At 43.3% G+C, this 21,481-nt stretch overlaps 1 protein-coding gene across 1 annotated transcript in view; it reads left to right on the forward strand.

Annotated features, from left to right (window-relative positions):
- Positions 1-13,963, forward strand: part of APCDD1 (APC down-regulated 1) — a 28,071-nt gene extending 14,108 nt beyond the window's left edge. Inside the window, exons 4-5 of the mRNA XM_057397459.1 lie at positions 10,540-10,861; positions 12,850-13,963. Coding sequence (XP_057253442.1) covers positions 10,540-10,861; positions 12,850-13,298 — 771 coding nt within the window. The 3' untranslated portion in view covers positions 13,299-13,963. The remainder of the gene's footprint in view (positions 1-10,539; positions 10,862-12,849) is intronic.
- Positions 13,964-21,481: the final 7,518 nt, after the last annotated feature.

Consider the following 21,481-nt stretch of genomic DNA (forward strand, 5'->3'; position numbering starts at 1 on the left):
CTTGCTCAGATTTGATGTGAGATTTCTTTTTTATCAAGAGGAGGTAGGCCTGCTGATACTAGGCTTTCAGCACAGCATAAAGAAACTTACCCCTGAAAAATGAACCTTTGCCTCAGCTGCCATGAAAGACTCCTGGGTGTTGGTTTGTATCCGACCATGAAGGTCTCTACATCAACAGGTTCTCAACCCGGCTGTCTGACCTCATGTTTGCCAAATGTAGGAAGAATAGTAACAGAGATGGGTTTTTTTTAAAGGTCCAGGCAAACATACCGTTGAAAGGTTATAACCCTTCTTCTTTGAACTCTTTTCCTTTTCTAATTGTTGCTCCACTGGGACTCAGCTGAAAATGAGTTTAAATGCTAAACTGAGTTTAAAACTACAAGTCACAGACTCCTCTGGAAACTGGACACCATGAATAAATAGAAATGTTAAATCAACTTGTTTTTTTAAGGTTTCTACAGTCATACCAAGAGGTTAGGGAGGCCAGGAAATTGCTTCTGAAGTGAATCAGGTGTATTGTGTGCAATCTTTCATTTAAGGCTTTTTCATTTCCTTTTTATTTATTTTTATTTTAAACTTATAAAGGCCTGCCTAAAATAAGTTAAGAGGATTCACATTTTGAGTTAAATTTATGGTTAAGCCTCTATATAGAAGAAAGTTCCACCCAGCTCAAGAGTTTATACAACCTGTAAGTTGGATGTGGTAGCGACATTCATTACTTATGTGGTTGAAATGAACGGTAATTAAAAGCAAATGATTGCTGGATACGTTAGGAACGCCAAAGCCACATGATCGGGACTTTAAACAAATAGAATTGGATCTTTTCCAAATTCCTGCAGTGATTTCACCACAGGATGGTAAATCAAAAGGGCTGTCCAGAAACCAGACAGCTTTATGCTGAGCTACAAATCTGAATAAATTCACAGATTACCATATCTCAAGGGTTCATATAATATCAGGGATCTTTTAAAAATATATCATATGTCATCTCTTAAGGCTCTACAAATACCCTTAGATAAGGGCATACCTTAAACAAATTCCTCCTGTAAAATACATGGAAGTTCCTAACTGCAGCTGAATAGGCCACTGTACAGATTTATTTTAGCAGTCCTCTAGCCTTGCTCAATATACTAGTTAGGACTTGCTGATGAACAGGGCTGAACATTTTGATGTCTCTTGACATTGAGAGTTTACCAAGGGATTCAAGCTATTGCCCATACAACTTTTTCAGTCAGCATGACAGACCACATGGGTAAAAAGGGCAGGACAGGGGAACTGCTTGGACATCATCACACATACTATGCAAAATATTCCCAATAAGGACAACACCAGGGAGTCTGGCTGATGGGTTGTAAAATCACATCTTATTTATGCATACATCCATGGACTTGTAGCGTGAAGGAAGGCTCGAATGCAGTATTCATCTGCTATGCAGAGGGACAGAAGATGTTTTCAGAGATAACTGCTCTAAAACTACAGGAAATGTGTGCAACAGCAATACTGGAACACTTACTCCACATGTAATTGCCTCAGCAATAGTGCTTTGTAAACTAAGAACTCCTTGTCCTATTTTATCATCTGACAGAGTAAAGGGAAAGATCACAGCAGAGCTCTGATGACCGGTCACTCTAGTTAGATCATTATTTGGGAAAAAGCTTGGAATGGTCTGGAACATCACAATCAACCCAGGATAACCTTCCTTCTGCCTTCACCATGCTCAAGCATTTGCTGGCCACGCACTTTCAGTAGGACATTTCCCCTTGAAAACACAATTCCAATGGATCGATTCTCTATTACAAGTTTATTTGCCACTGGGAGCTGACTTCCAGCAGCACCTGGCATTTGCAGCTAATGCAGATTCAGCGCATGGAGGCTGGTGTTCGCACTTTCATGTATCAGGTGGTGAAAGAACAAAGTGCTCAACATTTTTCATGCTTTTCAAAATCTGAGTCTTCATCTCTTTGAAACTCAGTGACTTCATCTATAGGAGAATGGTATGTCCTTGAGGAGCTCCCAGGGAAATGTGAGCGTAAGTCAATAAATAGATGTTAAACATATGAAGTGCCTCAGAGAAACGTGCAAAACATTATCTCAAACAAAAAGTGTAATCTTGGAGGACAAAACTCCTTTGTCTGTCAGAGTAGTGTAACTAGACTTCTAGATTAACCAACACTTGAAGGGATTCTTTTGTTCATTATTACTTGCAGAAGGCTCTCGGTTAGGGCAAGCAAAGAAAGAATATTCAGAAGAATGTTCAAATAGGTAAATTCCAGGTTTATGAGCAATAACAGCATGTGTGATGCCCTGCAGAGATAAGAGTAGCAAACAACTTTTAGCGGAGACTGGTCCCTGTGGCACTCGGCAGCGCTGTTGGCTGTGGCCTTGCAGAAGAGTGCTCCTCTGAAGGTGCCACTCTGCATCTACTGCCTACTCTGGCATTAGAGCTAGGTGAGGTCTAGAGCAAAAGACTGCTTTTCACTCTCTGTGTGAACCTTTGAAAGCTGTGTTGCTTTTAAAACTCTATTTGCCTTTGTTGATTTAACTACCACTGCTTGTTCTGCAACTGCAGTAAAAACCTGCCCCAACACAAATACAGTACCAGGGATTGAAATTAACTATTTAGCCTAGCAAAATAAAACACCGGCCTTTATATAAACTCAGCATATGTATCTAACCTACTAACACCCTCCTTATTGCTGGCATCTAACCACAGTTGCTTCACCTTTTGTAAGAGGGGAGGGAGGACTCACTGGTAGTATTGCTACATGGTTCAGAGGTTGATTTTAAAGACATAATGAACACATATGGCAGCTTTAGTTTGGAATACTCTGCTCCTGAAAATGGACATTCAAACTGTCCCTTCATGTTTTCCAAGATTTTTTTTGTTTGATACTTCCCACAATATTCATGTCATCATAAATTACTATCAGTTTAGTGGGATAGATGACATGCAAGCACATTCATCTGAGAAAAAGGCTGTTTTTCTCTTTGTTCTTATCTTTTGCCCAGCCTAAAGCAGTTTATATCGGAAAAGAACAACCAGAAGACGGGCATTTCATGTTGGTTGTGTTTATTTCTGATTTATGCAGGCTTGTGCAACAGAATTGACATCATAGATCAGTTGTGTAATGGTGGTGCCTTCAGATTCCTTCACTATCTTGCCCTTCATGATAGCAGTTAATAAAAACCATTCCTCAATATCTTAAAATATATAGTACACACTTGCAGATAAATCTGAGCATATCTCCACCCTCCTTCCTGCTCGCAGCACCTCTGTTCCCCACCAAAAGAAATCCCAAACTGACAGCCCTGCAAAGGAGTTACCGCTGTCTCCAGCAGTTCACTTGCTTCAAGATTTTTAATTAAAGTTTTAAATCTTTGTTAGCCTTCATTCCATTTGGCAGGCTGAATTACAACTGTGTCAAGCCGTGCTTGTCAACTCCCCAGAGCCAGCCTAATGCACATTAGCCAGCTCAGCTTCATATGAGGTCATGGAAAGCCTGCAAATTATCACTTTTGTGGTGGAGGGATATTGTAGCCATTTGTTAAACTGTTGTCTTGGTCTGCAGTTATCTAGAGCAGTGGAGGAGCAGAGCTTGATATTGAGCGATAAAAGTGTCCTTTCTGTGGACTCTGCTCCTTGGCACTGTGAGGCAAAGGTATCCAGCTTGTTTTGATGAGTTGGAAGCATTTCCTTGAATTGAATTGGTTCTCCCAAGGGTTTCCATCTGTACTCATCCTGGGAACACTCAATTTCTAGCAGTAAAGCCTGGTACCTGTTTTTCTCGGGTGGTGAGGTTTGAAGCATCCTGACCAGGCATGCCTCCTTCTAGTCCCATCTAGCCCTGCCCGTGACACATGGTATTTGGGTGGGTGTGAGAGAGCATTACTAAGCGTGGCTTTTCTTTCCCCTGTTCTTCAGTGCTTTCCCTCATGGTAATACGTGCATTCACATAGCAGGGTTTTCCTACCCCAGCTTTTGTGACTGTTGGACCCTACAAGATCCCAAACCACCAGGTAGGTCTACACTGCACACACAGTTCAGTCCTGAGCCCACACTTGAGGAAAACCAGTGCCTGGTCCCTCACCACGCATCTCCCTGCAACAAGGATATGCTGCATGCAACATACTGAACCCAGTTGCTGCTACATGGCCCATCCAGTAACACTGCATAGACAATGTCAGATCCATCCTAAAAGGGAAGCCTCCAATGCAAGAGCAACCTGACCTTGTGAACAACTAGAGCCTAGGCTGCCTTGTGCAGGCGTCACAGCTGATCAGGAGCATTTTCTCTGGTGATGGGAGGGTGCAGAAGGGCACTGGGGTGTCTGCTGGGGCTTTTTCTAGACCTTGCTTCTCATGATACCATATAGATGCAACCTGTCCTCTTTTTTAAACCATGAATGAGACCTGCTTCTTGTCATGCACTGGCAACCAGTGCAAATCAGGCTGGCCAAAGGTGGGTTTATATCAGCTGAGAACTTGGATCTTCCAATAAAGCTTCCCATGCTACAGCCATCAGCATAGACATGGGGGCTCAGACAGCACAAGTAGTGTTCTGGAAATATTATTAATGTCAATACATGACTTGATAAAGCAGGATATCACTACAGAAGTTTGAAGTAAGTGACTTCAGTATGGTCTTACTGTAAGTGAGCAGGAGAGTGGTGGCAGCAGGTCTTAAGGAGAGACAAGGGAGGGAAGGATGTACTTCGAGTAGCCACGTTGAATATCTGGGTTTGAGTAAAAGGTGAAAGCTGGAAGGCCTGAGCCCCAGGGGAGGCATTACAAAAAAGAAGCCACTGCTCTGCCCAGGGATTTGGGTTGGGTTTGGGTTTGATACTGGCATTGCTGAGAGGGAAGAGGCTAGCAAGGAGGAGTCCAAAGGCAGCCCATCTCATTTTGAACAGTGTGCGCTTTTCCATCCTGCTGAGGCAGAGCTGTTACCTGAATCTTTTAGCTGTGTTATGGTATGGGAAGGATGTGTCCACCATGCAGTGGCTCCAGATAGAAAGAAAAGAAGAGCTGATTTCCCAAATTAATTTGGGAAGCAGCTGTATAATTCCATGCAGGTTTAAAGACCTTGCAGGTGTGAAACAGCTACTGAGAAAGCTAATTGGGTTCACTGCTGCTCAGAATTGTCCACTGCTTCTCTGAACAACAGCAGTCCCACATCTGCCCCAACACCAGGGCTCCTATCACAGGAGCTGCCCTATCTTTGGATGGTTTAGGACCTTACTGCACATCTCTGCCTTCTATGATTTTGTCGTCTTAATGTGTCCAGTCTGGTAAAATACCACGTATTTGCAACTATGAAAAAAAAAAAAAGAGGAAGTCTGTCAGAAAATGGTCAACATTCTCCATTAAAATGTCCTTTTAAGAATAAGAATCTAATGAAAAATATCACATTAACTTTTAATGTTATTCTGCTAAGAACACACTGCATCTCTCATAAGTAGTCTGAGCAATGAATCTTCCATTAAAAACCAGTAAGTTCTAGTTGAGATTATGTTAATTTTCTATTATGTATCCAAATATCACAAAAGTGATCTGGTGTAATTCTACACGAGAAAGGTTGAGTCACAATTTGAGCTGTTTCAGACAAATGGTGCTTTAAAATTTTCAGATTGAAATACAGACACATTTTCAAGATATAAAGAATAAGTAGATTGATAGAGAAGAAATATGTTTTGAACAAGGTGTTCAGTTGAAAAATAACTGTATTGCTCCTTACTATTAGTGATTGTTTGTTTCGTCCCTAAATACAGCTTGCAGTACACCCTGCAGGTCCTCTCCTCAATACTAAGCATCTATTTCAGCTTCTGCTTTAACTATAAGGAAAAGATAGATTTTCTGTACATTTTGAAAAACATTAGGTCCATAGATGTCTTATTCTTATACAGATACATATAGATGTCAACAGCCTTGAAATATAAAGGTGTTCAAAGAAAACCAGAACACCTTCCAAAAAGATCCTTTTAGGTGTTACTTAAAGCTTATTTCACCATTGCTCAGAGAGCAATTGTGTGATAGTTTTTTTGGCCGGGGCCATAAAAAAACACTATGAAATTATTAGAAGCAAATTAGCCTTAGGCAGCCATAGAATCCCATGGAATTCAAGAGAAAATTAAACGATGCTGAGAGGGTTTATGTTTCTGACTATCCACAGCAACTGGGAAAAAGATCAAGGAACCTCATCCTTCTTTGCCTTTTTCTATTAGAAACCTCCCTGCTTGGCTTCCAGAGTTCTCTGGCCCTGTTACCATTTCAGCTGAGGCAGCAGGCGAGAGGGATGAGGAGAAATGTTGGTGGAAATTTTCAGATCACAGGCTATTTTGTCCCTAGTACAAGAACTGTGTTTCCAGCCAGGTTCAGGCTTGTTTCAGGCCACATGGCCTCATGGATTAATTGATAATTTGCTTTAAAGAAACACCTGTGAGAGCAAGGAGTTGGGGCACGATGGGCTTGGCACTGCAGAGCTACAAGGAGGCACTCGGTATGGGAAGGGACCTTCCAGTCATTAGGAAGCAGCCATTTCAGGAACTGGTCCTTTTAGTCAGACCCCACGATTAAAAGTACTGCATTGTACACCTAAGATAATCAGAACATAAAACAGATGTTCATCCTGTCCACTGCTCATTTTATTGCTTTTTAGTTTATGTCATGCCCAAATGAGCTTTTTATTAGAGAGTATTTAATCGTGTTTGGACACGAATGTCCTCTGCCTGTGTTCCCTGTTTTCTTTGAACTCTGTTTTTAGAAAATAATCTTTCCGTGAGACACATGGAAAGGGAGTGATTTGCGAAGCCTCAGCCAGCATAATTAAGAGCCAAGAGCAGCTGACCTGAAATAGCAACAGTGAAAAATACACTCAATTGTTAAATGTAAATTACTCCATAATTAAGTCAAATTGCCTCATAACAAAGCCAGATCTTTCCCTCATCCATTACTTGGACAGAATTGTACTAAGGGAGTTCACACGTGGCATATGCTTCCACTAAGAAGTTCATAACTCTGTGAAAGATACTATCACAGGAAAAAAAAAAACCAAACATTTATGTGGGCTTAGATACAAGTGCTTGTCTCAGGGAAGCGATGTGTTCAGGCTGTATGAGGTGCCTAAGCCTGCCTGATGTCTCACTGTTGCAAAAGGCATGCTTCTGCTTCCACCCTCACCACGCCAACCTCTCCCTGTCCCACTCCGTGTTCATTGTAAAATGTGCCCATTCACCTCATCCCTCCATCCAGGCACACCACCAGTAGCTAGAAGGTAGGCAGCAGTGCAACTGGCCAGACCTTCTGAGCTGGTGCAAAGCCTTTGGAATTAGAAGGGCTGCACAGAGTTACAGCAGTTCAGCACTGCAGAGATCAAAGAGCCAGACAGCTCACAGAAATCAAAGTGAAGTTTAGCACTGAGTTAACCTGGGCCTTCCTTGAGTTGGCCCAGGGAGTCACCTCCACTCCACACAATGGCAGACACTGTACTCACACTGCAACATGAACCCCCCTCTGATAAGAAGAAATGGGCTGCTTGTAGTTACAAATTTTTTTCCACCATGGAGCTCCATGGACCTTCTGCCTACTCGGCTGCTGGCCACAACCAATGGACTAAGCAGCTGCAAGTGTTACCAGTCTACACCTTCTACACTCCCAGTATGACAGAGGAGATGTCAAACTATGATAATACTCCCAACCCAGCATCAGAGCCTTGACTCATAATACCCATTCCTTTTAATGTTGTAGAGGAGTGATGAGACCTAAAATCACCGCTAGAACAGCAAAGAACATTTATGCTTGATTGTCCTTCCTGGTCGAGAAAGTTTAAAAAAAAACCCAATGTTGCTGCAAATAGGACTGATTACACATCTCCTCCTTGTCCATTCACTAGACCTGAGAAACAACAGAGGAATCCCGCAAACAGCCAAGGGTGACCAAAAAGACAACAGGCTGGGTTTCCATTTGTTTTTCTTCATATTTTGAACAAGGGCAACAGAAATCAGTGGTTCCCAGGTTGAATTGGTTTTGGCTCACAAACTGATTGCGGAGGACAGGCTCCTGAGAGGGAAATGGGAATATAAACCAAACCGCCATATTGCTCAGGCAGGGTCTCCTCTAGAAGCTGATAAGAGCTTTCAACTTCAATAGAGAAGGGACTGTAGCAGAAATTGTCTTCTTCTATTAACCAGTTCAGCTTATATAAGCTATGTTTAGTTTTACAACACTGTCTTTTCCTCACTTTCTTGCTTGACTTTATGTGAGTGGGGCAATCACAGAATAAAGTTACTGTCATCAGTGCAGTTTATTGTGTTAGGAAGCAGTGACACCAGTGTGCCCCATGTCAGAACAGCCATTCTGGAGAAATGAGTGCTTGATAGACACCATCTTCCCCAGAGCAACCCCTCGGCCTGGATCACTGCAGTGTCCATGGAAGGCAGCAGTGGCATCTTTTAGATACTGATCTCCAAGAAGAAAAAGTGTTATTTCTATAACAGTTCAAAGCTGCATGTTTTCTTGGTGCTTTGGTTGGCAGTGAACAGAATCACAAACTCATCCAAAAGTTTCCTTGCAGCACCAGTAAGTGCTCAGCTTCTGGCATCCTCCCTGGAGCTCAGTGGAAATGGGGCAGCTCTGCTGCTGCCCAAGGTGTGCCAAGATAGTCTCCACCTTTCCCAGCTCCAGCCTATTTCCTAGTAATTTATAAGTCATCTGCCCCCCAGCAATCCTGAGCCACAAACTACTCAGTAAACCAGAGAGCTTTCCAGAGAAAAAGACATCCTCTGAAGAGAGCTAGGGATTCAACAGACTGGTTTTGTAACTCCCAAACAAGCTTGCAGAGGAAACCTGCTGAGACTTTATTGTAGGCAGGAGGAAGGTGGACACTGGCCTTCTGTCAGACTGTATTGGAAGGTTTGTTCCAGGAATAGAGCTACACACTATTAGAATATTTTATTTGAATTTCCAGGCCCATGAAATTTCTGTCTGCTTTCTGACAGCTCAGTGTCTTTATTTAGCCTCCTACCAGCCCTGTCCTAAACAGAAGAGCTGCAATTGTCTGTGTTTCTATGAAATGAGGTTAAGTCACACAGGAAGGCCACACAAGAAACCTACAGCAAAATAGGAAACATAACTGGATCTTGGTTCCACTCTTGACCATCAGAAAATCCAACCTGCAATTTGCAATGTCAGGAAATGGCTCAGTTTCACAGTCCTTATCATTATCTGTGCTTTCGATGTTCAGAACCAGGTGTTTTGCACCAGCCTCTGCTGTCTGTTACTATGGCACAAATCTGCACTAACTTCACCAGCTGCAGTTAAATTACTCAATTGAGTGTTCTTTGTATTTTCACTGAGATACCAGTGGCCCTTTCACCTGCTTGTAGAATTTACCTGAAAAAAAGTACCTTAAAATTGGTTAATAAACTCCACAGTGGGAAAGAACTGCATCCACTTCAGTAGCCTGCTGACGCGTGGTTCACAAGAGACCATGTGTTTTGGGGTGGAAAGACCCTCTGGAGGTCACCAAGTCCAACCTCCTTCCTCCTCAGAGCAGGACTGTTGGCCAGTGCTGGTTCAGGTCAACCCGAGCTACATCATTTATAATTATTTTTCACATAGACCATTATTCTACATCGCAGGAATGCAGAATAGCAGACTTGTCATGGATCTCACTGACTTTTGGTGTCTATCTGGTCTGAGATGGGGGCAAATATAAACCCTGTTTGATATGTGTAAAAGCGATACAGCATGGGAGTTTTATGTTGATCCTCTGAAGATACCTACAGCCACATTACTGGAGAAACTCAGGGCACTAACGAAGGTTGTGTAAATGTCCCCCCTAAAGTGTGCCATGAGCTGAAGGCAGTGAGTGGAGAAATGCTGACTCCGCAGCAGCTCACATGGACTTGAAAGTATGAGTGATGAATATGAGCATTTACATGATGGAGGGAGCCTGGAGAAATATCAGAAAAGAGGAATGGAAATGGGTGCAAAGAAAAAGCATTTGCGTAAATCTCCCACCCCAGTGGCTGCGTAGGGAGCTTCTGCTCTTAACTCAGTGTACCCCACAGCTTGAACAAAGTGGATGTGAGGAAAAATGTCCTTAGGACACTGCTGTCTATCTACAAAAGGAGCTAAAAGGAAAACAGATGCAAAATAAGAGCTCAGCAAAAGCCAGTGTTGCCAAGTCCCTACCATAGTAAATTAACATCTGCCAGCTTCTCATACTATTTGAAGGATAAAGTCAGCCTTTTCTAGATTCTATAAAAAGCTGAACTAAAATGTTCAGATAAATGCAGATGAGGGAATTAATCTCTTAACTGCTTTCCTATTATGCAGCCTTATGTATACAAAACCAAATGGTGCCATGTTTCAGGTGCTTTGAAGGGTGAAATTAACAGGAGAACACTAACACGACAAGGAATGACAGTGTATCCCTTAAAATGCCGAGTTGGTGTTGCTTCAGCATGAAAGGGATGGCCTGATTCGTTGCCCTGTATCGTTGATAATGCCTACTGAGGGTTTCTCTCTGCCTCATTTCAGAACCATGACCGCACATGCATTGCGTGCAGAATCATCTACCGTTCAGATGAGCACCATCCTCCCATCTTACCCCCCAAGGCAGATCTGACCATAGGGCTACACGGAGAGTGGGTGAGCCAGCGCTGCGAGGTGAGACCAGAGGTCCTCTTCCTCACTCGGCACTTCATCTTCCACGACAACAACAACACCTGGGAAGGTCACTACTATCACTACTCCGACCCCATCTGCAAGCACCCCACCTTCACCATCTACGCCAAAGGACGCTACAGCCGGGGAGTGCACTCGTCCAAAGTCATGGGTGGCACAGAGTTTGTGTTTAAAGGTAGTGTGTCTTGTTAAATGGGGGCAGAGCTGGTCACGTAGCTATGGACCAGAGCAGAGTTCACTTGTAATGGTTTGGTTGCTGATTGTGTCATTCTGTTGTTTCCAGTAGTTAGTCATTTCTTGGGAAGCTCACAGGTGTTGTGTGAATGCCAGCCAAACTATACAGCTGCATGGCATTTCACACCACTGAAGCAAGTCTCATCCGAGGCAGAGATCTTTAAGTACAGCTCAAGAAAGTGAGATTTTGCATCACTAAGTCCTGGCGTCCAGTGGCCAGGCTTCAAGCATGTAAGCAAGTGTCTAAGGTTAGATCTGCATCCTAAGGCTCCCTTCAGTAGAGAGAGGAAAGCACCTTCAGAAGGCATTTCAGGTCTGAGGTGCTATAAACAATTTTCTGTTGAAGACATGTAACAGCATGTGTCTTCATCAGCTTCCAAGGAGCCCTAGAGCAAGTGAGGATGTCCCTAAAGACCGCTGATTAATCCCACCACGGTGAAGACGAGATGCGTCTAACAGAAACCCCTCAAGTATTTTGAGAAGCAGCACGCAGCGGTGACGCTATCTGGGTCCCTGCATCTTCCTGTGCAAACAGCCCCATAGCACCCTGTGTACAAAGAGCTCAGTGGCTTTAACCACTCACAGAAACAAACATCTCCAAAACACGATGTTCTGCCATGGCACCAGCCCCAGCGGAGCTTCTGAAAGCCCCAGGCACTCTGTGGTCTCGTTCCTCCTTCTTTCACTTACCATGTGAGAAGCTTAAAGCTTCTTGCATGGCTCCAATTTAGGAAAGCATCTAACTGTAAAAAGCAATTTACTAATCAGGGATTTTCATAGGAGTCAGGAGATGCCCTTGCCTGTCAGAACATTTGCTCTTTAGAGCTGCATGCAGCGTGTCCCAGCTTACCTCCCGGAGAGAAGTCCAGTTTTTGCTTGAATTTCTAGTTTATGGTATGCTAATTTACATCATGGGTCAAGGTCACTAACTTGGTTTTGTTAAAACTCTTAGGTTCAGTTTCTGTAAATTACCTTTTACACCAGTTAGGTCAAATAATGTGAACTGTAGAGTCACCGGGTCAAATGTCTGTTTAGAAAACTTCAAAATAAAACTCCCAACAAGTCTTACTATAAAACGATAGCAAGAGAATTGGGATTGTGGTGTGCTGGGGGGCATGATGGCTCATTATTTCCTTCTATTCTGGTCAGCACTGACCCATTCTGATCCCCTTTTCTTGATGCAGTGTCAGACGCACACCAGGAAAAATCTCTATTCAGCTTCTATAGGCTCATTCGGTTTGATTTTTCCCAACCTTTTAAACTTGGCTGAAAAATACAACTTCGTGTCATAAATTCTTTTGAAATACAGGCAGGTTAGAACTGAAGAAGCTGCAGTCACTGCTGAGACATGAGAAAATGCATCTCTCTGTAGTTCAGCTATATTCTGGCATGTAGTTCATGCCAAAAAGGACAAGTAATACAGGAAGATAGTGCAGCTGTGGAACCTTCCAAATCTTCCAACTGGAGCCAATTATTTCATTAGCTTTATGGAGTAATATATGTTAGAAAATGATGAAAAATACATGATAAACAGCCCTACTTACGGGCTAAAGGAGATGGTAATAAAACATGATTATAGTTTTATTGTTTCCTCTTTTACCTATCTCCTAATACAACAAACCAGGCTTTTATCCATAAAGGATTGTATGGAATTTATGAAAAGCTCTGCTTAATCTCTGACTGAGATATGCAGCCATCAGGTTTTCTTCAGCTGAGTTGGGGGTGGTGTATGTGTTCTGTGCAAGAAGCAATTGCATCGAAGACATACGATGCAAACAGATCTGCTGGCAACACCTGCAATATGAAAATTTGATTTAAGAATGAACAGGGAGAGACAATTCTGATTTCACAGGTACACTGCAACCCGCCTGCTGCCTTTGCTTTTGTTTTCATCCCTCTGCTAATAGCTCCTCTCGTCCTCTCTTGCAGTGAATCACATGAAAGTCACTCCCATGGATATATCCACAGCTTCACTGCTCAATGTCTTCAATGGGAATGAATGTGGAGCACAGGGGTCCTGGCAAGTTGGGGTTCAGCAGGATGTCACCCACACGAATGGCTGCATTGCACTCGGCATCCGCCTACCTCACACCGAGTACGAGATCTTCAAAATGGAGCAGGATGCCCGGGGCAGGTACTTGCTGTACAATGGCCAGAGACCAAGCGATGGGTCCAGCCCGGACCGACCGGAGAAGAGAGCCACTTCCTATCAGATGCCTTTAATTCAGTGTGCTTCTTCTGTACCCAGATCTGAAGAGTCACCAGAGGAGAATAAAATAAGGCTGTATAGCAGCAGGGCACCAGGAAAATATCCCAGCACCTCAGCTCTTGCTTTGGTGTTTATTTGTACTGTGTCATATTGGGACATTCTCAGCTAGAAGTGGAAAAAAAAACCTTATTTTTCATGACTACAAAGCCAGGATTCCACCAGACTGGGGGTTGTTTTTCTTCTGAAAGAAAGGAACATTTATTTTCTTGATGCACTTGAATGCCTGAGAACTGTTGTTCTTTTCCTTACTTCCCCCCTCCTCCTCGAATCCCGAACGGCACCCGTTTGATGTTTGTGCTTTGAACTTCATCCAGTCTGATCCCTGGCCTGACATGACTGCACAAAAGTAATTGCACTTTAGGACTGCAGAATTCTGGGGGGAGGGAGGGGGTCTCCTTTTATTATTATTGTTTTTAACTGCTGGGGTGAATGTTACGATCCTGCTTCAGCCATCTCTGCCATCTTACCGCTGTGGGACTCTTCTCCCCAGCACCCCATTTCTCATCAGAATATAGCTCTGGGGAAGGGCTCGGTATTGTGCCAGTACTGTGATAGCAGCTTCCCCCTCTGACTTCACAGCTCTGATGTAGATATGTATATAAGGAGGAAACCCACAAAGGTTTATCTTGTCATTATCTCACAGCTCGTAACATACAAAGAAACAGCGAAGCGACAGCCCTCTGTTCAGATAGTGCTGAACGGCTGATACCTCTAATGAGAAAAATATTCCAAGTAATTTAAGCTATTTTTACAATCATTAAGTTGTAAAAATAACCAGCGGTTTAGATGTTTTCTTGTTTTATTTCCTTAGCCGTGTAATTGCTTCAAGGCCTCCCTTTGTTTCTAGCGAGTAGTTACAACCAAGCCGCCTTAAAGCCAGACACAAGCATTCCTGTCGGATGCACACAGTGCAGGTAAGCTGCGATACGAGGCTGCAGGGACGACTTACATTTTCATAGCGCTGAGACTTTACATGCTCTGCCCATAGTATTTGTGCCTTGGATTTGCTGTCAGCCGGGCGGGCAAAGTAAAGAAGTAAGTGGAGTAGTAACACGCAACCCTATTTAGACTGGCCCAGCCTTACCAGAGGGAGGAGCAAAAGTGGCACAAATGCAGCCACGTCCTCCCTTTTCTCCTTGCTGGACAGATTGAACAGACTAGGGACAACATGGGCCCTCTCTGGAAGCTATCGGAAGAGCTGGCTACCCTGGATTTGGAGAAGGCCGAGTTTCTCAATGACTTCTTTGCCTCAGTCTTCACTGGCAAATGCTCTGACCACAGCACCCAAGTCTTGGAAGGCAGACACAGGGACTGTGAGAAAGAAGACCTTGGGCCCACTGCAGGAGAGGGTCTGGTTTGAGACCATCTTAAGAACCTGAACGTGCACAAGTCCATGGGACCTGATGAAATCCATCCATGGGTCCTGAAGGAGCTGGCAAATGAAGTTGCGAAGCCACTGGCCATCATATTTGAGAAATCATGGCAGTCAGGTGAAGTTCCCGATGACTGGAAAAAGAGAAATATAACCCCCATTTTCAAGAAGGGGAAAATGGATGACCCAGGGAATTACAGACCAGTCAGTCTCCCCTGTGTGCCTGGCAAAAGCTTGGAGCAGATTCTCCTGAATGGCATGCTAAGGCACATGAAAAACAACAAGGTGCTTGGTGACAGCCAGCATGGCTTCACTAAGGGGAAATCCTGCCCGACCAATCTGGTGGCCTTCTATGATGGGGCTACAGAGCTGATGGACAGGGGGAGAGCAGTTGATGTCATCTACCTGGACTTGTGCAAAGCGTTTGACACTGTCCCACACAACATCCTTGTCTCTAAATTGGAACAACATCAATTTGATGGATGGACCACTCGGTGGATAAAGAACTGGCTGGATGGCCGCACACAAAGAGTTGTGGTCAATGGCTCAATGTCCAGCTGGAGACCAGTAACAAGTGGTGTCCCTCAGGGATCGGTGTTGGGACCGGTCTTGTTTAACATCTTTGTCACTGACATGGACAGTGGAATTGAGTGCGCCCTCAGCAAGTTTGCCGATGACACCAAGCTGTCTGGTTCAGTTGATATGCTGGAGGGAAGGAATGCCATCCAGAGGGACCTTGACATGCTTGTGAGGTGGGCTGATGCCAACATCATGAAGTTTAACCATGACAAGTGCAAGGTCCTTCACCTGGGTCAGAGCAATCCCAGGCACAGCTACAGGTTGGGCAGAGAAGAGATTCAGAGCAGCCCTGCGGAGAAGGACTTGGGGGTGTTGGGCGATGAGAAAATGAACATGAGCCAGCTTCAGTGTGCGCTTGCAGCCCAGAAAGCCAACGGTATCCTGGGCCGCATCAAAAGGAGCGTGACCAGCAGGTCGAAGGAGGTGATCCTGCCCCTCTATTCTGCTCTTGCGAGACCTCACCTGGAGTATTGTGTGCAGTTCTGGTGTCCTCAACATAAAAAGGACATGGAACTGTTGGAACAAGTCCAGGGAAGGGCCACGAGGATGATCAGGGGACTGGAGCACCTCCTGTATGAAGACAGGCTGAGGAAGTTGGAGCTGTTCAGCCTGGAGAAGAGAAGGCTGCGTGGAGACCTCATAGCAGCCTTCCAGTATCTGAAGGGGGCCTATAGGGATGCTGGGGAGGCACATACAAGTTCATAGATGAACCACGCTCCCCTGCTTTAATGAGGAAGAAGCTGAGGGCATGTCTTAACCTTGAAAATTTGGGCCGTGGCTTTTACTAACATACATGTGTTTTGGCTCGCAGAACGAAAAGAAAACTGTGTAAGAAATGTAAGGAGTAAGGTCATAATGTTTCTTCATCTGTATGAGCAGCTTCTAACTTTTCATTCAAGTATTATGTGATACAAAAATACGTTACTTCCAACATCACATGAAAAGTATGTCTTGAATGAAGGTCTTTCAGCTTTATATAGGCGAGTCTCCTTACTGTCTGCTTTAGCAGAAGCACTCTTTGAAAACACAGTAACAGCAGAGACCTTGCTAGCAAAGCAGCAGGAAAAAGCTATTTGAGCAATAAATAGCTATGCTCAGACTCCCCATCTCCTCCAAGCCTGTGCCTTCTTGACAATTTTCCAACCTGGTATCAGCCTTGTAATGTAAATTTCCTCAGAGTTGGAACAAAATCAGTTTGAGACAGCAAGAGGAAGGAGAAAGAACAGTATCATACACTCACTGCCAGGTCACATCACATCTTTCACGCTGCTTCCTCAGAGAGATGAAAAGTCACAGAAGACTCATTAAAATGAGTCAGGAACGAGGCTCACGGTGGCTCAGCAGTCACCAGAAGAAGTGTTCAGCCATCCACCTGATATCCGACCCTCCTTCAGCTTGATGGAAGATGCTGAAAGCCAGTGCAGCATGATGGATCAATCAGTCCCCTGTGAACAACAGCTGCTCTGTTCTGCATTTCTCAATGGTTTTCTGCTCCACACAGTCAAACCTACTTGAAGAGTCAGTTCTGGATCAGTAGGCAGGGAGGCATCAGGAGCACAGTTTTAACTGGAGGATCAAGAAGGAGACACACCACCTCTGAAAGAGAAGCTAAGAACCAGGACGGAATTTGGTTTTCTCTAGCTATAGACTTGAGCTGTATACTCAGAAGACTGACACCAGTGTATCTCCAGCTGAGTTACTGAATTATTACAGTCAAACAAATGCTTTATATATGAGCTTTGCTTCTGACTTCTGTTTGAGACTTAGCGGCATGACTGAATTCATATTAGTTTTTATTCATGAGGATTGGTATGGCATGATGTTCCTTAAATTATACAAGACAAGCTTCTTCCACCACTGTCAACCATTCATCCCCATGTTAGGTGATCCTGTCTCTGGAAAAATATCAATGGCTAAGAGTTGTCAGAATAGTTGTCACTGTTCCTTCTCTATGCAAATGCCACACACAACTCAGTCCCCGCTGAAATCTGCCCATGCTGGTGATGCAGGATTGAAACAGAGAGCAACAAAACCACTCTGCAGCACAATGTTCTACATTCATCAGTGCAAAGATCCACAGTTTATTACTGCTTGTGCAAATTGCCTAATGTCAGAAATATTACAACAGTTTCAAGAGGAAGACCTGTCTAGTTCTTACCTGACTGGGGACTCGTTTGGTTGATTTGTAGTGTTGACCAGAAACATAATTTTATGATCTGGGTTCACAGCATATGGTGCACCAGCTTTCTTCCGTGTGCATATGTATTTTTTCTTTCTATTAGCCAGTATAAGTCAAGTTGGACAAAGATGGAAATCTTCAGACTATATAGTTTATTTGCCAACCCATACTCTCTGCAAGGCTTCTCCTAGGTTACAGGCACAGAACTAGCAGCTAAGGTTCCTTGATCTTTTGGTTTCATTACACACTAGATTAGCTGCCACACAGCACTGTACTCATCTATGACTCAATATATTCCATTCATTTTATTTCTCCAACCTGACCTCATGTGCTGGCAGCCCTGGCTTTCGAAGAAGTTAAGCTGCAAGTGGTTTAGCAGAAGACCTACAAACCAAGTGATTTCTCCCAGACAGAAATGCAGAAGCTTTTTATTTTAAACAATAATGAAACAATTAATGGTAGTATCTTCAATCACCGCCAGTGTTGCCAGGACACACTGAAGTTTTTCCCCCAGTAATATCCTACTCAAGGAGCCCCCTGACAGAAGAAATGCTAACCTGAAGAAGTTCTTGGGCAAATTGTTTTAACAGGTCATATTTAAGAAATAGGACAAAAGGGATCAAGAAAAAAACCCCAAACAATCTAAACAAGTGTTCTTGCTCTGTTCCTATACCTTTTACGTATTGTGCCTGCTGCCCTGGGGTAGAACGTCATTTCTATGAACAGGAGTCCGTATTTTAAGGTATGATGTCTGTCTTGAGTTGGAGTGTGCTTGCCTAAAGTGCAGGATTTAAAAAGAAAAAATCTTTTTATTTTTGTAAAGTTATAGAAAATATTTTTCCTCTCAACTACGTTCCAGATGAAACTGCTGGGGAAGTTTAAGCACTTGCTAAACTATTGATTGAAATAAAAAAGCCTAACTGAAAACTAAGGATTTCTTTTCCTCCTATACATGTTAGTTTTCTGTACTTGTGGACTTGATACCTGTACAAAAAAAAGATAGCTGTCCCAAAAAGCGATAACCAAAAATCCCTCTGTTAAGTAACTTGTGCACAGAAAAGCTCATTTCTTACTACATGCACAAGAAAACACTTTTGCTTGAGAGCGCATCACTAGAAACAGCTCTGATGGAAACAGCTGGGATGATTTGAGTTTCACAGCACATCTTCATGTTCTCTGAACAAAAAAGGGGGCTGGAATTGTCCAGCGAGCAATGATGGTGTTGGCTTGCAAGGACAGCACAGTCAGAGCAGCTGTGTCATGACAAAGGGTGGGGTTCAACAGAAACCAAGATTTTTCATAAATGAGAGTTAAGCAAATCAACATTACTGCTCTACTGTTGCATCTGGCTTGCTTTATGGGATACAACCTGGGAGAGGGAGCAGAGAGGGATCAGAAAGGATGCTTTTCTTAAAAGTAAAACCTGAAATAACAGAGAAGGGAGAATGAGCCACAGGATAACAAAAGCATCTTTCCTCGGTGCTGTGCAGTTTCACCTTTGCCTCACTCGCATACAGAGAGATGTGAAATGCAGTGAGACTTCCATCACCACCACCACCACAAGCTGTGGAGCTGAGGGACTTCTGAGTGACTTGGGAGATCCCTCACAGATGAGCTTGGTTTGCAGGAAGCATGCCCTAAATTACAAGGTACTCTGAATGCTGTAGCCACAGCCCTTCCACACAGAGCAGTGGCTGCATATGTGTTCAGGCATAAATAGATTCTACATGGTGCAATTTACTCATTGCTGACGCAACAGGGAAGACTAGGCGATAAAAACCAGCACCACTAATTCTGAATTCTGTAGGTTCATTAGTATTCCATAATTTTGCCTTCCTGCTACAAGTATTTGCTAGGAATTTTTCCCTTCTAGTCTTCTCCTCTAGTGCAATCACTGTAGGGTTTGTTTGTTTTTTTTAATTGCTAATTGCTGCCAGCAATAAGGAAGAAATAAAATTCCTACTCCACTGCTGAATCAGGAAGGAACAATCATGGCTGTCAGAAACAAAATCACAAGTACCTTCAATAGCAAAGGAAACAGCAATGTTGGCCTGAGCAATTATTTATCAGGCGCCTTTTCCCACCCTTCTTCACAAGTCTGCTCCAGGACATATGACCAGTCCATCTGATGGATTCTAGCTATGGTGCTACCAAGACCCAAGGAAAGTAACTAATTCCTACGTGTCCTCCACTAATGGGAACTGCCTGTGGTCATCCTTTTGAAGCAGGAAGACACGATTCCCAACATCCTTTTCCCATGGGAATCACACTGGTTCTTGTCTGCTGCCATTTCCAAGACAGTCCATTGGACAATGAGAAAGCAAGCAGTGCAGGACAGTGCTGTCTTCAAATAAAGAAACAGAAAAAGTCAAGGGGAAGTCAGGGAGAGGGGGCAGAAAAGTCAGGGGGAAAAGCCTTACACTTGGGAGTTGTTAGGCATTAGATCTCCTGAATTAATTCTGCTGAATTCTGTAATTCCACCCACAGAGAAAGCCCGGGATCTGAACTATCTGTACGCTTATCCAGAGGACAGATGCTTGCTAGACAGAGACATGGCATTATGAATTCTCTCAATAAATACCCAACTACTGGATCACTTTTAGCTCCAAACAGCAGCCTGAAGACCCCCAAAGATAAATCAAATCAATATATAGAGATTAGCTTTATTTAATGACCTAAGGACTCATATACGGCTGTAAACAACCGTATCTTCCAGCAACTGCAATAATTTCAACACTATAAGCAAGAGACACACAAGGAGCCAAATACTCTGCCACAGAACCGACCTGTATATAGGAATCCGAGCAGACATTGCCATCTGGCGGCTAACACCTTCTCAACAGTCGGTCTCCTAGCTTTCCCCCTTCCTCCCCAAAATTCCAATTGGAATGCAGTCCGGGGAGCCGGAAGGCAGGGATGACCAAAACCAGACACGCTTTAAGGGTTTAGTCCCCTTTATCAAGGACAGTAAGCAGCAGCAGAGCTCAATTTAAAGACAGAAGGAATGCTTTCCTTTAGTCTGCTTATAGTAATTAATTTAGAGCACTTGATAAGGTGAAATAGTAACTGGAGCAGAGGAGTGCCAGCAAGGAAAGAGGGTGACACCAACATCTCTTATGAAAGATGAAAGGATCATCACAGTCTGGGTAACTGGGCAAATTAAGAGGGATGCATACTGGTCCTGAAGCAAGTTCTTCTACTGAGCCCATGGTTTTAGCACACAGAAAACAAAGCATACGCACATCTTTTAAAGACGTTTTACAAGTCTTCTTTCAGGTTCAGACTAACACTAGTTTCATTGCACAGCACGCTCTCTCCTTACCACAGGGGCACACCATCCATGGGAGTGGTAGTGATAAGGGAAATCACAGGAACTACACCTGGAAGAAATTTTAAATTACACTTCTAAGAGTTAGGAAATGCCCAAATGAAGCCTTATCCCTACAGCCTTTACCGAAGGCTCTCCTGCATGCCCACTGCCCTACAGGTAGGGCAAAACTTGTTGAACCTATGCAGCATGCACTAAAGGAATCCCTTCTTCACACTCCATAATGGACACTGGGGAAATGATTGTGCGGTCTCAGCTGTACCAACCATTTCTGCATGTTTCGTTTTAAATTAATACTTGAAAAAACTTGAAAACACTGTTACTAAGCTGCAGACCTTTCATTGCTTCAATGTATTCCCATCTGTCCAAAAATGTATATATAAATGGTAACTGAAAATTGTAATTATATATGTATCACATACATATATATATATATATATATATATATATACAGCCCATATGCAAGTACCTTATCCCTGGAATTACTAAAACTTTTAATGAGTAGTATCACACATTCACTAAGCTGTTCTAAGAGCTACACAAACTTAAATACACTATATATGCTAAAAAATATTGCTACATTTTGACAGACACTGTAATTTTGTATCTTAAGATTATTACCAGCACACCCTGCTATAAGAGCAAGCGCTTTAACTTCCATGCCTGAACAAGGCAATAGCTACCAACGTATAGCTACAGGAAAGGAAGACTTAGAAGCCAGCAGGCACAAGACTAGGAAGGATTTCCTGTAAAAAAAAAATAAAGGATTTCCAGTAAAAAAAAATAAAATAATAAGCAATTTTAAAGTAACTAAAAAATTAGGAACAGTTAAAG

Source organism: Pezoporus wallicus, unplaced genomic scaffold (genome assembly GCF_028554395.1).
Source record: "Pezoporus wallicus isolate ANWC-B61680 ecotype Strahan unplaced genomic scaffold, APGP_CSIRO_Pwel_v1 contig_227, whole genome shotgun sequence".
Lineage (NCBI taxonomy): Eukaryota > Metazoa > Chordata > Aves > Psittaciformes > Psittacidae > Pezoporus > Pezoporus wallicus.